Below are 18,327 nucleotides of genomic sequence, written 5' to 3'. Positions count from 1 at the left end.
GGTGACCTGATATGACTCATACCTAGTTATGTATGGCTGCCCAATTTCTGCCCTCCTATCTTAGGAATATGGCTGGGGTAGGACGTGGACTCTTTGCCTGACTCTCCCCCCCTTGTCTGGGTCATAACCATCAGACTGGGAGTCATATCTGGGTCTAATTAATTACTTCATTTGATTTATAATGCAGGACTGATAAGCAGTACCCTTTTGTATGGACACCATAACCTTTTTGAACTTTCCTATTTATTTATTTATGAATTCCTGTCCTTACTGGAACTGTTACATTTTTATTTTTATTTATTTATTTATAAATTTTCCACTGCTGGTTACTCGGCAACTTAATTTTCAACTGCTGGTTACTCGGCAACTTCCACTAATAAAAAAAAACACATTTCCTTGCTCAAAACTTCCTACTTCTTGCATTAATCGTTTACATTGCTCTTTCAAATGGTTGCTTATATTACAGCTTTCTGAATACAACTTCTGCCACAGTTCTACTTTTTCCTGCAGTTTCACGCTACATTCTCTTAACCTATGTGTCCCAATAGAGGTCACTTTCACCTGCTCAAGGAGGTTCCTTATCTCACTTCTTATTATTTGGAGTGGAGATTAGAACTTTACTAAATTCCTTTTTGCTGAGCCTTATGGTGCAGTTCCTCACAGAGATACAGTAAGATTGGCCATGATTCTAAAAGTATGTGATCACACTTCCTGACGTCTTTGGGGTTAGAGAAGCTTTTGGTGAGTTCATACATCAGGTTTTCCCCTACCCACGTCTGGTGCCCATTTTTGGCCCGACTTTTTCTGAGGATTTTGGTATGACTCCAACTAGCCTATACATATACCACCATTTTAGACTCAGAGAGGTGTCTCTACATATTCTAGATCTGTGCCGAATCTACTGGGGCTGTGGGATTAACATCTAGCCAGAGTTGGCAGCGTGAACCTTACCTTATGTAGACATTTTAGGGCATTACTATCAATATTCATAATTAAATAATTTAAAAAAAAATTATTAAAAAAAAAAAAAAAAAAAATTCTCTCTTTTTTTTTTTTTTTTGCAAAGTTATTAATTATGTCACCATGATCAAAATTATGATTAGCATATGTAAGAAATTAATGATATCTCAGCAGTGCAACTCCATTTAATATGTACTTTCGTTACCCTTTAAATAGGAAATGTAAAACATTTAAGGAAGTACATAAACAATATTGAATAATAATCAAGTAACAGCAAGGCATAATTACTATATTTAAAATGGCCGCTTAGCTTAGAATAGTAGTTACCAGGTTCCTTAAGATGGCTGCATTTCCAAGATGGTGGCCAATTAGGGAGGAGTTTCGCTTGGCGTCCCTCAAAGGTTCAGATACATGGTGGACCAAGATGGAGTCGTCTGTGTAGATGAGTCTATGCATGGCTGTTAGTAGCGTGTATGTTGTAAGTGTGATGTGTCTTGGGCAAGATATGATGTGTGTTGTGTTGTCTGTTGTGTTCTCCTATTACATCTCTCTGGTTTCTTTTTATTTTGTGTTGAACAAAAGGGCAGTAAAAATTATCATAAGCCAAACCCAGTGGGAGGAACATTATTCCTATTGGTTGGAACATCTTTTTCATTAACTGGTGATGTCATAGGGTGACACCTCTTGGTTAACCAGTATATTAAAATTAATTAAAAATTTCTCCATTTAAGACTATTATAAAAAAAACATAAATGTAATCATGCTCTCATCTATGACGTCCATTTAATCCACCAGGTATCTGAATAAAGATTAATCTGGATACCACCATTCTCATATTTAATATCTCTTATGTAATATATATATATTGGATTTTACTCTTTAACCCAAGACTTCAATTAGTAGCAGTAAGAATTATATCGAAAAATATACGGTTATATATATATTGATACACAACAGCTTGTATATGTAACTTGTCCTATACATGGTTACTTCTGATCAGAATATTATCCATTTAGGCATTATTATGTTAACAACAGTACATTCATGATATGGGGACTGGATTATAAAATATGGGCGAAATTTCTGACCCTTTGACACTACTATATGATAGAATATAATGTACTTCTCAGTAGGAGGTTGTCATAACATCATAGTTCCATAACACCTTTTGTATATGATGGGGCAAAGATATCAATTTATGATTTTCTGAAATTAATTTTGAGATTTGCAGTTCTCATCAATCTAAGTGACAATGTTTATGTGACTCCGTGTAGATTTCAACAACTTTATCCCCCTGTTTGTGTTTAGGTAAATAAATGACAGATTCTAGTCTTTGTCCAAACAGTTTTGTTTGTCCTCTCATGATTTAGACAATGGCTTATTTGCTGGTAGGTGATTGAACACAGGTGTTATCCCGAAATTGAGTTTCGCCCATTGTGTGATAAATGTCTCATGGCCGAACAAAGTTTTATGATCTTTCTGGTTTCTCTTATTCAAAGTTTAACCAACACAATTTCCTTTCGGGGGTAGATGACACAGCTTCTCATCTCAACGTACAGGCAAACAAAACCATCTCAAACAATGGACGCAATGTGTGTTTCAAACTGAAAGAGTTTTGACTCAATATGTAGCAAGGTCAATGGGGGCCTCAAAGTTCACAATTCTTGACCTGTAATAATAAAAATTGTATTTCTATTTCGCACTGAAAGTTTAACATTCAGCAGTATTAAAAAATAAATTTCTGCTAAGTGGAGAGCAGTTGAACGACAGAAATTTCCTTGCCCATTCACAGAATGTGGGAGTGTAGTAATATGAGGTCTGTGAATGGAGGGGAGGGCAGAAAGGGCGGGCCAGTGGCACAACTTTTTTCAGGAGCAGCAGCTGCGTAGATTCCATCTATGGCTGGCTTAACTCTCATCTCACTGGAAGACAGATGCTCAGGGCAGTATCTGGTGGCTGTAAAGAGGTTCGGCAGGGAGGATTTTTGCAAAATGCAGCAGCCTGCAAGTAATGAGCTATACACCATTACACATAACTAATATGCATGGTGCTGTATCCCAAAAGAAAAAAAAAATCTTCAGATGAAATATCAGATGTAAATAAATATTTGGTTTTACAGGAACTCATTTGGTTTTACAGGCAATAGAAATTCTATATTATGAATATCTTTCCTAATGGAAGGTGCCAGTTATCAGCAGTCCCCAATACATAAATGAATTGCACTGACTCAAAGCCCATTAACATATGTATTGATGTTTTTATTTCGTAGGCAATTATGCTCCTGCAAGCTTGGCTATGGAAGTCCTCCGAATGCTTTGTGACCGCAAAGAATGTGCCAGTGAATGTTTGTACACTGGGGCTGTTATAGACAGCCTCCTTTCACCAATACAGAAATTACTGAAAGGAAAAAAGGTTAGTAACAGGGAATTATTAAAGGTTTTTTTTTTTTTTTTTTTCCTATCCAAGGACTTGTTTTCAAATGACTAAAGCATTGATGCTCAGAACTATCTTATGAGCAGTTGGTAATACAATGTAAATAGGCATAAAGCTCAATCAACAAAGCTGACACATCAGGATAAGGATCTTTAAAAAAAAAAAAATGACAGTTAGTTGTTTTTAGTTGATTTCAATGAGATTTGAAAATTACAGATATATATGGATAAAATAAAGATCCTTATCTTTGTGAATTGAATCTAAACCGTATAGCAACCCATTAAAGTTAGGCCTAAAGTGGATTTAAACCCCATTCCCGAAATCTGACCTGGGCAATTATATCTGTAGTGTTTACTTATTTCTCTCCAAAGCCCTAAGTTATGTGTCTTTCTGCTGCTCTGTTCTTCTGTTATCAGCATGATAACTTCTGACAAGTTCTCCGACACAGGAGATAAAAGCAGCTGGGAATTTGTGTGGGGATGGGTGCATAGAGATAGATTAGCAGAGAGCTGGTCTATTCACAGCTCTGCATGTTTCTTCCTTCCTCTATGTGGAGTGGGGGGGGGGGGTGTGCTTTCACACAGTGTATGCCAAGACTCCACACAGTGCTGAAACAGGCAGAAAAAAATCTAACATGATGTTCGCAGGCTGAATGCAGAAATAAATAAACAAATAAATACTCACATATGGCCAGCTTTAGGCAGAGCCAATTGTCAGACCTCTAGACTTTCTTTACATTCCAAAGCAAAATTAAGCATAGGACTAGTCTGATTGAAGCGGAGCTCCACCCAAAAGGGAAAGCTCCACTTGTCCGCCTCTTCCCCCCTCCATTGCCACATTTGACACCTTTTGGGAGAGAGCGGGTACCTGGTTTTGACAGGTACCCACTCCCACTCCTGGCTCAGTTTGCTGTGGCGAAGTGATCTGGAAATTCCCAACCCCCCTCCTTCCCCCTGCAGTCAGCCTATTCACAGAGCACAGCACAATTTAAGCATGCGCAGTAGGAAACTGGCGGTGAAGCCGCAATGCTTTACTGCCCGTTTCCCTTATCAGAGATGGCAGCATCAGCACCCAAGAGCTGATTCAAGAATCTGCTCAGGTGAGGATACTACTAGATGCCTGGATGGGTAAGTGCCCTAGTAGTAAAAGTCAGCAACTACAGGATATGCAGCTACTGATTGTTAATTAATTTTTAGAGGGGGGGGGCAGAACTGTCCCGAGTCGCACTTACCTGCAAGAAGAAATACCTTTAAAATTTCTTCTCCAGCGTTGCCATCTCGGATGTGGGCAGCTGAAGCCAGCGCAATCCTCTTCTGCGTCCTCTTCTCCCAGAATGCGCCGGCACCGGCCCCGCTCGTCACTTCCGGTGCGGCGCTGCATTCCTCCACAGCTTCTGGGCATGCCCAGAAGCTGTTTAGCAGGGAATGCGGCATCGCACCGGAAATGACGAGTGGGGCCGGTGCCGGCGCATTGATTCCTGGGAGCGATGACGTTCAGCTCCCAGGAATCATTGCAAACTGGAAGTGACGGCGCGGGCCTAGGCCGCCGAGGGAGCAAGTGGAAGAAAGGTGAGTATATTTTTCTACAATAACAAGGTAAGTAAAAAAAAAAAAATCGTAACTATCCATTTCCTTTTCAGGTGACAAAAAGCAAGCGGATGGCCACAAAATCGATCATGTCGATTTTGTGGCCGGAACTCCGCTTTAACTATAAAATGTTTTGCTCTTTCTAATTAAAGATTCAACTTTTATCAGTGTTCTCTACTAAAAATTCCTTTTTCCGAGGGGCTTTAAGCAAGTGGGGTTGGTACCTCCTTACCCATTCTTCTACCGTACGCAAGTTATCTGACCTAGAATTTTTTACAGCTACTTTCTCAACATTATGCAGCTCCAGCCTGGAAGCCCCATCCAATGGGTCTTCTGAACTTGAAGCTGTCATAAAACCTCTCTCTTTTCTGTCTTCTCTGACTTTGGTACTGCCAGTATAAGAGAAATATTGGCATCTTTGATTCTGAAGTATTGTAGCTCTTATATTTGTTCTTTTCTTGTTACAAAGCCTTGGTGTGACAAAAGCCCACTGTTGAAAAGAAACTTGTTCCACTGTGACAGAATGACATCCCTTTAGATATCAAATTTAATATGCTACACTGATGCTGACTGTGAAGGGGTTTATGTACCTGTGCTCTACTTTATGGCTAACAAAACACCCTCTGTGTTTGGAGAGGGCAGAGTAGCATGCTAACACTCAAAGCAGGATTTTGTTAACGTTGTGATATGATGAATAACCAGCCATAAAAAGAGAGGAAATTAAATATGAGTTCTCAAATCCACACTTTAATGTCCAGTTCGGATCCGTTCACACACTTCTATTTACAGCTTTTTAAAAAAAATACATTTCAGGAGTCCATTAGGCAGTTTGTTATACTGTAGTTATATTTTTGCAATCCAACAACTGCATGACAGTCAATTGAAAAATTAGTTTGCAGAATATTGCATTTTCTCTTAACCTGCAAACATTTTATAGATTTCCCTTTATAGCCCAACAACGTTGAAAACTTTTTTTTCTTGCTTTGCATATAGTTAAAAAAAAAAGTCTTTAACACTTTCTGTAGTCCCAGGAGGGAGTTTTCCTTTCATTTAGTTTGTTGTCACTGGGATAGGAAGTGAGCAAAACGAGGACACAGATTGCAAACACAACAATTTCTGAAGTAGAGTAAGGAAGCGTGTCTTTATGTTTTATACTTAAAACCAACATGATAGTGTAGCTATCATTTTATGATGGTGTGATAGTGAGAAAAAAATTCCCCATTAAGCTACACGTTTTACCCATCGATCAAACAAATAATTGGACTCTTTTCAAGAGATGTATTGGGTTTTTTTTAAATTCATACTTACCTAGGTGAACGCAGCATTGGTACGATGCTGCATCTTTCACTGGCACCTCTAAGGGTCCTTTCACATTGGCTTTCCCCCTGCCAGACTTTGTTTTGCTCAGTGGGGATTGATCCGCCTGTCCGTTTTCATCCGATCCTATTTAATCCGATCCTCCAGACGGATGGAAAATAGGGTTTCCATCCATCTGGATTTCGCGGACAGGATCGGATCGGATAGCAGCGGGTGTCAGAGGACATGTCACCGCTGACATCCACCGCTCCATAGGAGTGCATGGAGCATCTGATCAGGTCTGCCTGAAAAACTGACAGGCGGACCTGATCGGGAAGCCCATGTGAAAGGGCCCTAACACTGAGAACCGAGCGATCAAACACTGCCAATCGCTTGGTTCTCACAGCTTCCCAAGCAGAGAGCTGCTGACTGCCCTCTCCTTGCTCAGTGGAGCGATGGGCTGTGGAGGGGGCAGGAGCGGCTCCCTTAAAGGCTGACTAAGGTGCCGATCCAGGCATGTGGGCAGATTCCGACTCTAATGTGGTGAAGACGCCCAAGCCTGGAATGACTGTGATGTCAGCAGAGAGTGAACTTCAGACCGCTCTCTGGTGAAAACGGGTCACAGGAGTGCAAAACAAACTGCACTCCTGTGATCCATAGGAGATGTACGGCCAAAGAACTTTGACTGTACTTCTCCCTTCTCTTTTAACCTCCTTGGCGGTATGATTCTTTTGGATTTTAGGTGCTGAAAGCGGTACCATTATTTTGCATGTAATTCCTAAGAATGAGCAGCCCAAACCAACTATTTACATATTATTTTTTTTTTTACTGTGCGTTCTTCTTTATAACATCTTGGGTAGGATAAAGTTTAAAACACAAAATCATAAACTATAATATAATAAAAAACTATAAATTAAGTTAAAGTATGTATGTATGTATATATATATATATATATATATATATATATATATATATATATATATATATATATATATATATATATATATATATATATATGCGCATATATATATATATATATATATATATATATACATAAAAATACATAAAAAGTACAGTAAAACTGCAGGAAAGGGCACTGGGGGGCAATCTAATGTGAATTTATTTTATTTTGAATTTTATCAGTGTGTTTTACATTTGAATTTGCCGCCGGTTCCACCCCCCTGCGAATGTCACGTCGCAGGAGACGGAAGCCGGGGCACGGAGAGGATCGGGAGGAAGATCCGCCGCTACACACCGCCGGAGTACATCGCTGGATCCTGGTGACAAGGTAAGTAACCCTGCTTTCAGGATCCAGTGATGCTTCTGGTGGTACCCCGAGTGTGGCTCGGGGTTACCGCTTTTGGCTCTGAAATTTAACCCCGAGCCATGCTCGGGAATACCGCTAAGGAGGTTAAGCACACATGTCAATTTCCAAGACAACACAGTATTCATCAGGGATGACAAGATGCACATCTCATTATACAGAAAACCCACTGACAGATGCAGCTATCTCCACAGTTCCAGCTTCCACTCCCAACACACTGAGCAGACCATCATACACAGTCAGGTAATCAGATACTACTGAATATACTCCTATAATATAGGTGTATTTTTAGTTAAAAAAGGTATTTGAGGGCCGGAACTCCGCTTTAAGGTCACGCTCTGCTGACTTCCATCATCCAATCATATGCATGCAAAAATATGACTGGGTTATCTTTTGCAAGGTTAAATTTTACCATATTCATTAAAGTGATTGTAAAGTCTCCTTTTTTTTTTTCGAAATAATAAACATGTTATATTTACCTCCTCTGTGCAGTTGGCTTTGCACAGGACAGCCTGGATCCTCTTCTTCTCGGCAGCTTACCACTCAGGCTCCTTCATGTCCCTTCTCGGCGGCCGTCTCCTCCCCCTTCTTTGCCAATAGCATCCCTTCTCCTTTTTGCCAATCGGGAAACAGGTCTCAGGACCCGCTTTCTGATTGGCCGGGAGGAGAATCAGTGTGGCAATAGTGAATATTCATTCTGCGCCCCGAGCCCACCCTTTTTTTAAGCCTATTAGAGCCTCTGGCTCTAAACAGGTGCTTCAAAAAAAAAAACCCCATTGGAATCCATGCATCCCGTGCCCTGCATGTAGATTAGGGGGCCGGATGCATGGATAGGGGGGGCGGCACCCCTGCGCCCCCAATGGAAGGGCCGCCACTGGGCACAGGTAAGTATTAGGGGGTGCTGGGGAGGCTGCTACACACATAAGACTTTTTATCATAATGCATAGAATTCATTAAGACAAAAAACCTTCTTGCCTTTACAACTCCTTTACAAGCTCTGGGGAAAATACCTGTGCAAGGTGCAACTCCTATTGCAAAATGTACATCCTAATTGCCTTTAGTAAATCAACCTCATGCTATATGTCTTACTTTGTCATGTGCAGGTGTTTTTCTTTACCAGCTTTCATTTTTGCATCTTGGACAGCTACCACTGCTGCAGCTTTTGACTGGTTACTGTGCGTCTCTTTATCAAAGAACAATAATAACGGTTGAAGCTCGAAAAAACTAGGCATGAAACCTGGGTTTGTGTTCCCTCTGGAGTAGACTTCCTGCGTGGTGAATGCTTTGCTCCAGGCTATTAATTGTTTAAATGTGTCACACGGTACCCATAGGTCTCATAACAGACGGTCCCGGTGAGAAGTTGTTCGTGCTTGGGAACATTGCACAGCTGCAGTAGCGGCAAAATGGTTTTCATAGATAAACAGATTTATTTTGAGAACTGTTTTAGCCATGTAATTGGTTTTTTGTTTGTATGTTTATTTTAGGCAAGGACTCATTTTATTTGAAAAAAAAGGTTTAATTTTATTTGAGTACATTGCTGCTGTTTCTATAATTACGATCATGCACGAATCAAGCCTTTGCATTTGGTTTTCTAACAGACTTCTTTATAAAACCTGTACTTCTTTGTTAATTACTCAGTTTTGCCTTTTTTAAGTTCATATAATAGCACAAGTATGTTAGGCAAGGTTGTATTCACATATGCTGTTGTTTTTTTTCTGTGTCAGCCCAGTTCCTAACAAACGTCCTACTCTATAAACAGTGCGTCTGTTTCTATTGTTTCCTAATACGCTTTCAATTAAGATCTTACAAGATTTACTGGTTTGTTTTCCAGGTTCATGGGAACTGTGATGAAACCACTCTTACATTTATTGCTGATGTTTTAGCAAGAATTGCTTCGAATGAAGCAGGCCTTTCGCTTCTGCTCTATGGTGAAAGGGAGTACACCAAAAACAGGTATTGTGATATAGGTGTGATATAGGTGTATTAACCACTTGACCTAGACCGCTTTTTGGGATACGGCACTGTTACATTAACGTACAAATGTGCCGTCGTGCGACACTGTACCCAAATAAAATGTATGTCATTTTTTTCCCCACAATTTGGTATAATAAGCATAAATACAGCAACGCATATACAATTTACCTAAACCTGTCTACACCAGTATGGCGTCTGTAAACATAGCCTGAAAAAACATGTAGCAAAACGTATTCCTGTGAGAGCACAGGAAGGAAAGAAGGCTATAATGTTGGTAAAAAAAATGGCAGGTAGGTGAAATATAAATATATTTATTTATTATCTTCAATGTAGCAAAAATTCACAATGATTTATATGCCTGTAACAAATAAATACATCCAAGGTGTACCCGGATGGAGTATCAAACTCACTATGGTGTGAGATGTGAGGCTCGCCCTACCAAGAAAACATCAAATATAGACACTACAAGGACAAAAACAAAGAACAAAAAACAATATCGCCCCCCAATTCCTCCTGTATTGAATTGTACTGTAACTGTATTGTCTTCCCTCATATTGCAAAGCGCTGCACAAACTGTTGCCGCTATATAAATCCTGTATAATAATAATAATATCGTCCCGACACCAGGAATGTTTCCTCACAGGGGAACTCCAACCGGCAACTGCCGTGTGAATACATTAACAAAATTGAATAAATGTGGAGTCACCCTGTGTGGACCCCTGGGGGCTCGAGCTGGAGCTGGAGGTGGAGTAAGAATAGAATTGACCAAAGATGACCAAATGTCCCTCCTGAAGAATCTCAGGAGAATTGAAAGGCACTAGATATCTTTAGCTATACTTGGATAGCAATGATGAATAAGGTTGCTGCCATTTCCTGAAACATTATGCCATCAGTATTCCAAATGGAGATGTAGTATAATGAAGCGCTGGATACATGAAATGATTAAAGCAAAGTCCACTGTTAAAGCAGTTGTATCCTCAAAAAACAAAACAAAAAAAACCCTGCAGGACAAAGGCATAATGAGCTAGTATGCATCGCATCCCTCAGCCCCCTTAATACTTACCTGAGCCTCATCCCAGTCCAGTGATGTCCACGAGTCTCTCGGCTGTCCGGGACTCTCTCTCCTGATTGGCTGAAACACTGCCTCAGCGTCATTGGCTCCCGGGGCTGTCAATCAAAGTCAGTTAGCCAATCAGGGGAGAGATGGGGCGGGCCGAACCAGAGCTCTGTGTCTGAATGGACACACAGAGCTGCAGCTCGGCTCTGGCTGCCCCATAGTAAGCTGCTTGCTGTGGGGGCACTCGACAGGAGGGGGTGCTAGGAGCAGTGAAAAGGGACCCGAGAAGAGGAGGATCGGGGCTGCTCTGTGAAAAATCAACTGCACAGAGTAGGTAAGTATAACATATTTGTTATTTTATTTTATTTTTTTTAAATAAGACTTTACAATCACTTTCTTCCTTGTCCAAAATTCCTATTCCTATGTTTATTTAGGAGAAGGCTAATTGCTCACACCCATTTGGATTTATCAACGGCTGTGCAGTGCTAGGGCCTACCTTCTTGGATACAAATTAAGTGGGTTTAGGTTGGGTATCGCTCTTTGTAGTTGGTGAATGAAAGGAAGTTTGAACAGACAATGCACAATTAGATTGTAATATACATTATATGTCCTTAAGGCTCCATTCACACCTGAGCGTATCGTTTTTAGGCGTTTTTTCAGGTGTTTTTTGCAGGTGTTTGGAGGCAGGCATTGACATCTAACAAAAACACTTGTAATCTGCCAAAAAAGAAGCTCATGTACTTTTTTGAGCTTCAGGCGTTTTGCTTCAGGTGACAAAACACTCTTATGTGAACAGGGGCCATTGAAATGAATGGGATTTTGCTTGTTGGGCGTTTTGAGACTTCAGGGATGAGCGTTTTACAAGCTGAAAAAGGCTCAGGTGTGAACAGGGCCTAAGACAGAAGTATAAACATGGAAGTGAGACGACCGCAAGTTAAAGTGGTTGTACAGCCTTAATTTTTTTTTGTCTAAAATAACAAACATGTCTATGCTTACCTGCTCTATGCAATAGAATTGCACAGAGCAACCCTGACCCTCCTCTTCTGGGGTCCCCCACCGTTGCTCCTGGCTCCTCCTCTTCTTGATGGGCTCCGATAGGAAGCCTCTTCCAGTCCCACTTCATCGTCACAGGATTTGATTGACAGCAGTGGGAGTCAATGGCTCCCGCTGCCTCAGTAAAGCCTGTGAGAACGGGAAGAGCCGATACAGACGGCACAGCGCTGGATGGAGGGAGGACTTAGGTTAGTAGGCAGTTTACGAGACTGCTCTGTTTCTGTTAGACACTGCAGTTTATGTTGCCAACATACTTTACAGTGTGCGTATATATTGGTGTTACAGAATATTCAGGTTCTATATAAATACTGTAGAAGACTGTAGTTTGTAATAGAAACAAACCGCTAAATAAAAAGATCTTTATCAGTGTCAATTACTAGAAACTGCTGACATGTTGTAGAAACTGTCACAGACCAATAATCTGCTATTAGAAAATGTCATGGACTACTGGCATGTTACTAGAGACTAACAAAGAGAGAAAAAAAGTAACTAAGCAGAGGCCGAATGCCAAGAAAGACTCAAAACAATCTTAAAAAATACCGGTACGAGACTAAAAGAAAAAAAGGGGGTACTGCCTTAGCCTTGTTACTTTTAGTGCTTCAGATTCTACAGCACATATTACTCAACCAGCACTGCCACCTTTCTTTTCTACAAAGCTCTGGAGATATCAGGCTCTCACAGGCCAGCAATAACACCTTGACAGACTCTTCCTCATCAGACCTGAATCTACCCTGTCTGATCTGGTGGTGTAGTAAAAAAAGTAAGGAAGGCATACTGTCAACACGCCTTTGTTTTTTCCTCTCCAGCTACCTCTCCCTGTTTTTTTTTTTTCTCTCCAGCTCTCCCCGCTGGCACTGGGTATGTGCGACAGAGATGCAGAGAACCAATATTTTCTGTACCACGAGCCGTGACTTGGAAGTACCATTACATTATTTCCAGGTAGCGCAAGAGGCAGTGCAGTAATAAACAGGGAATGCTGGTTTCTTATGTCTCTACGTGGCTACGATGAAAATGCATGCCAGCGTTTCTCAAACTTTTTAGTCATGACACCCTTTAAAAGTATGCAAAATCAAAAGGGACCAATGACACAAACTGTATTTATTGGGATGAAAGACACTGACCGCTACACTGAGTGAGGACGTCATTTTCTCCTTTGCAGTTCCCCCTTCACATCACAGTCCCTCCATTACATCAGAATCAACCACTTTCACAGCAGAGTTCCTTCACTGCATCAGGGTTTCCCATTGACATCAAATTTCCCATCACAACAGCGTTCCTCAATAACATCAGAGTAAGCCCTCTTCACATCAGGGTTCATCCATTATATCAGAGCCCCATCCCCCTTCACATCAGAGTAGGTCCCCATCATTTCAGATTTTCACATCAGAGCCCCTACACCATCACCGCATGAGAGTCCTCCACCTCACATTGGAGCCCTCCTTCAATTTAGAGTCATCTCCTTACATTAGAGCTCCCCTTCACATCAGAAATCCCCTGGCATCAAATCAGAGTGGTTAGCACTTCTGACTGGCAATTGTACTGTCATCGGTTTGAATCCCAACTATGACACTACCTGCCTGGAATTTGCATGTTGCTCACTTTGCGTGTTGCTATCTATTATCAGCATTTATGGGATTACCAAGTAGGGTGACCTGATCTTTCATCTGTGCCTACGTGGGTTTCTTCCCACACTCCAAAGGCATGCTGGTAGTTTAATTGGCTCCTGTCTAAATTGGCCCTAGTATGTGTATGTATGAATGTGAGTTTGGGACCTTAGGTTTTAAGCTCCTTGAGGGCAGGGACTGATGTGAATGTACAAAAAGACATGTGCCAAACACCCCCTATTCGGTTTGCAGCAGAACTCCCGAACAGGGATAATGTTCTAACCCAAATGGCAAACCCCATTGAAGTCTATTGGAGCCGAACAGGAAAAAAGTGCCCATTTTGAAGGCCTATACGCAAGTAATTGGCCATAAAAGCGGTATGGGGGTCCGGGTACTGCCCTTGAGGACATGTATCAATATATATATTTTTTTTTTAAAGCATTGTTTTTTCAGAAAGAGTGATTTTAATTATGCCTAAAGTGCAACAATAAAAATAAAAAGTTCTTTTAAATATAGTGTCTGGGGGGTCCCCTTAGTCTGACTGTAAAGTGGCGTATCTTTAGCATGCATAAAACATGCTACAGCAAAAATGACATTTCTAAAGAAAAAAAAGGAGTAAAATCCCACATGTAATGACTCGCGGTTGCAATTGCTGGCACCGATTTGTGGAAAAAAGAATGAAAGTAACAGCATGGGGTCCCCCCCCCAGGTAATACCAGGCCCTTCAGGTCACACCAAAATTAAAAAGGAAAATGGCGTGCCTCCCTGAAATCCATACCAGACCCTGGCAGGTCAGGAAAGGGGGAACGAGCGAGCGCCCCCCCCCCCGCTTCCCAAACCATACCAGGCCATATGCCCTCAACATAGGGGGGTGAGTGCTTTGGGGCATGGGGGCAGCTGGGCGGTCGTTGTGGGGGTCTGCTGGCAGGGGGCTTATCGGAATCTGGAAGCGGCCCCCAGGTCCCGCCCCCACTTATGTGAATGAGTTTTGGGTACATCGTACCCCTACTCATTCACCAAAAAAGTGTCAAAAAGTAATAAAAACAAGAGACAAGTTTTTGACAATTCCTTTATTAAAAAATAAAAAAATAGTGCCCCCCGATGTAAAACCATCGTCAATCAAGCCGCCCGCCGCATCGCCAACCCGAAAAATAAAAAAGATTAAAAACGCTCCCACCTCCTGGGAGGCCTCCTGCGGAATGCCTTCTTCGCTTTGAAATCTCCTATTTAGGTAAGAGGCGGGGCCACCTGGCACCGCCCCCTTCTGAAATCACAGACTGATGCATGCTGGGCCTGTGATGTCAGAAGGGGGCAGTGCCACCGGGTGATGTAGCTAGGTGGCCCCACCCCTTACCTAATATAAGAAATGTCAAAGCGTAGAGCAGGCATTCAGTGGGAGGCTATACCAGGATGTGTATTTTTTTATTTTTCGGGTTGGCGATGTGGCCAGTGGCGTGATTGATGATAGATTTACCTGGGGGGGGGCCCTTTTTTATTTTTTAATATAGGAATTTTCAAAAACGTGTCTTTTTATTACTTTTTGACACTTTTTTTGGTGAATGGGTAGGGTACCCGATACTCATTCACATAGGGGGGACGAGATTTGGGGACCCCCTTTTTAAAGGGGGCTTTCAGATTCTGATAAGCCCCCCACCCGCAGACCCCTACAACCATGGTTGTGGGGATGAGGCCCTTGTCCCCATTGACATAGGGACAGAGTGCTTTCAGGTGGGGGCCCCCTGGGGGGGGCAGAGTGCTCCAAAGCACACCCCCCCCCCATGTTGAGGACACTCTATAATCTGCAGAAAGTGTTGCCGTGACCATGGAAACAGGGGAGGGGTGTGTGGCTGTGCCTAATTGTTAGGTGCAGTTGATCACAAAATCGCATTGCAGCAAAATCCTTGTTCCCAAGTCTGGCGTGTAAAGGGAGCCATGTCCTACTCCATCCCAATTATACATGGTGATGGGTTATCGGCCTTTGATCCAATTGGACTAGACTGACAACCACCACACCTGTTTTTTCTTATCTTCTAGTTGATTCAGGGATGTTGCTATGGGTGGCTGTTGTTAGAGCCAACATTTTGCTAATTCATCTTATTTTTAATCTTATTATTTTCCTAGTTCGCTCATTTCAATCAAAATACATAAAGACACATGGGAAAATCAAAGTGGTAATTTACAACTATACGTTTGATTATTTTACATTTTAGTTGCAACGTTTAAAATGATCTGTATACTCTTTATGTTATTTTTTCTTGAAAGTCCCTTCTCTTACAGCTCCTGGCTATAATCATATTATAATTTATTGGGGGAATCTAAAGCCGATGTAATATATTGATAGTAAGGTTTAAAAAGATGAATTGCTTTTACCTTTCAATACTGTTTTTGTTCCTAGAAATCTTTGCCCATAGACTGTTTTAATTCTCTTTATCTCTTTTTTTAGTACCATGTGTGCCCATGTGATTGCCCAGTTTTCCATGAAACTTCTCAGTGAAGAAATCACTGCCTTATCTGAGTCAGACATGCTGCCTGTAGTGAAAGGGTCCTTCATATTCGTGTGTCGCCAAATGTACCATACATGTGAAGGACTTCAAGTGCTGGCACCTTATCAATTGCATGAATGCATTGCTGCTGCTTGGAAAAAGGTAAGTTTTGAACATAAAAAGGATAAAAAAAGAATGCAAAAGCTATGCTGAGACAGCTTTCCATTGTTTGCACGTGAAAGTACTGTACATTTCCTTTTTCAGAAATAATTCTTATGATTGGCTAAAGTTGCTTATTTGTTTACTGCTTGGCTGAAGTATAATAGAAAGGCAGAGGTGAGCATCATTCACTTGGAAGCAATTCTATTTCTGTTCCAACCACACTGTAACACGTGCTGCATGAAAAAAGAGGAATCTTTTCATTACAACGAGCATAGAAAATTGTATGTCTTTCAATAGACATTCCTTTATACCATCATTTTTTTCTAATTTATCAGAACATTACAAACTTCTCTTGACCTTTTAGTATTATATATGCTAACCTTGAGATTAACTTCTACTGGCATTTGTCAAAAACTCACATGTGTAGTCTTCATGGCACAGATACATTTATAAGTTGAGATGTATGTAGAGATGTAAAATCAGAAAAGAAGAGGGGAAGAGGTCAATCTAACCACAAGTATATTGGGCTTTGAAATGGTGACTCCCAAATGAAAGAACAACCATATCAATAACTTGGTAGAAAAGTACAAAAATGCATTTATTTATTATCCACAGTCATATATAAACAACCTCATAGTGTGTAGGGTCATAAACAGACATGGGGCCCATAAAAACATAATACATACAGTGACATCAATCATGTATAACGGATAAAAGTTGCATGATGTGCCAACATGTTTCGCGGCCTAGGTATTCCCCTTCTTCAGGGCTTCTGCCACTCGTGTACATTTCACAGACATCAAAAATAAGCAAAAAGGAAAAGGGGAGGAAAAAAGAACCAGGGAGGAAAAAATTGTTGTCAGATGTGTTCCAGTAAGGGGGAGATCAGAGAAAAATCGCATCAAACACTGCAAATTCCTGGATATAATTGTCCGTCAAAGGGTGCGTAGGATCTCACCACTATAAGTTATGGGGTTTATCATACTGCCCATCATAAGAGGTAGAGAAAAGTGTCCTCCATAACGGATATGGGCAAACCGCCCACTTAAAAACAGACAGGTATCCGTGGGATTAGCAGCATGATGCCCGGGTCTCCAGAGACCACACCAAATCACAATTGTTCCTTCCTGGTTTCCTTCCTGCATTTTTGTACTTTTCTAGCAAATTATTTATATGGTTGTTCTTTCATTTGGGAGTCACCATTTAAAAGCCTAATATATGTGGGGTTAGATTAACCTCTTCCCCTCTTCTTTTCCGATTTTTCATATGTAGCTATAGGGCTGGTTTCTCCCAAATTATTCTGACTCACATCTATTACCATAAGACATAAAATATTTTATGTAGAGATATATTTACAGTATCTCACAAAAGTAAGTACACCCCTCACATTTTTGTAAATATTTTAGTATATCTTTTCATGTGACAACAATAAAATTAATGACACTTTGTGTACAGCTTGTATAACAGTGTGAATTTTCTGTACTCTCAAAATAACTCAACACTCAGCCATTAATGTCTAAACCGCTGGCAATAAAAGTGAGTACACCCCTAAGTGAAAATGTCCAAATTGGACCCAATTAGCCGTTTTTCCTCCCCGGTGTCATGTAACTCGTTAGAGTTACAAGGTCTCAGGTGTGAATGGGGAGCAGGTGTGTTAAATTTGGTGTTCTCGCTCTCTCTCTCATACATGTCACTGGAAGTTCAACATTTTTTTACTTCAATACATTTTTATTGATTTTCAAGGATAAGGTAACACAGGAACAAACCTCCAACATGGAGGATAACATAGGGGTGTTACAATTAACAAGGGGAGGGAGGGGAGAAAAAAAAAAAAAACAAGGGTACAAAGGTGTATCCAGTTCAAGTCTCATAAGCAATAAGGTACAGTTAGTACATATGCAAAATCATAACATTGAAGGTAGAGGATAGAGGACGGGGCCGTCCTCCCCAGCCCAGAACCCGTAGGGATCTATGTCTCCAGGCTAGGGAGGACTAGCTCCCGGACTCCACCTTTAAGTAGATTTATGACATTTTGGTATCAGGTGTAAGAAAAGGCCATGATGCCCATGCAAGTTGAAATTTACTGTAGGATAGGTTATTAATTGACAGTGCTTTCTCAAGTACTGTCAGGGATACCACATGCAGGCATCCAGCAAGAGTGATCAGATCAGTTGGCTGCACCAAGGAATCAGGACCCAGATGGATAAAGATGTAAATAAGTTTATTAAGCAAAATGACACACTCCAATACCAACACCAGTGACCATAAACAAGTAAACAAAATATAAATGATAACAGTACAAAACCCCAATAGAACCTAACAAACTATATACAAAGGGATGGAGAAAACAATTGCAGGACAGGACAGGAACAGGAGACAAGGAAAGCAGGGAGCC

The 18,327-nt window shown here is 41.0% G+C and overlaps 1 protein-coding gene across 2 annotated transcripts in view; it reads left to right on the top strand.

The window, feature by feature from the left end:
• TBC1D32 (TBC1 domain family member 32) overlaps positions 1-18,327 on the top strand; it is a 532,407-nt gene that overhangs the window by 144,489 nt on the left and 369,591 nt on the right. For both annotated transcript variants that reach the window (XM_082249090.1, XM_082249089.1), the window contains exons 15-17: positions 3,230-3,372; positions 9,431-9,552; positions 15,731-15,932. In XM_082249090.1, coding sequence (XP_082105216.1) covers positions 3,230-3,372; positions 9,431-9,552; positions 15,731-15,932 — 467 coding nt within the window. The remainder of the gene's footprint in view (positions 1-3,229; positions 3,373-9,430; positions 9,553-15,730; positions 15,933-18,327) is intronic.

This window comes from Pelophylax lessonae (assembly GCF_965119305.1).
Source record: "Pelophylax lessonae genome assembly, chromosome: 3".
NCBI lineage: Eukaryota > Metazoa > Chordata > Amphibia > Anura > Ranidae > Pelophylax > Pelophylax lessonae.
The sequence above is the reverse complement of the archived record's forward strand: the minus strand, read 5'-3'. Positions and strand labels throughout refer to the sequence as shown.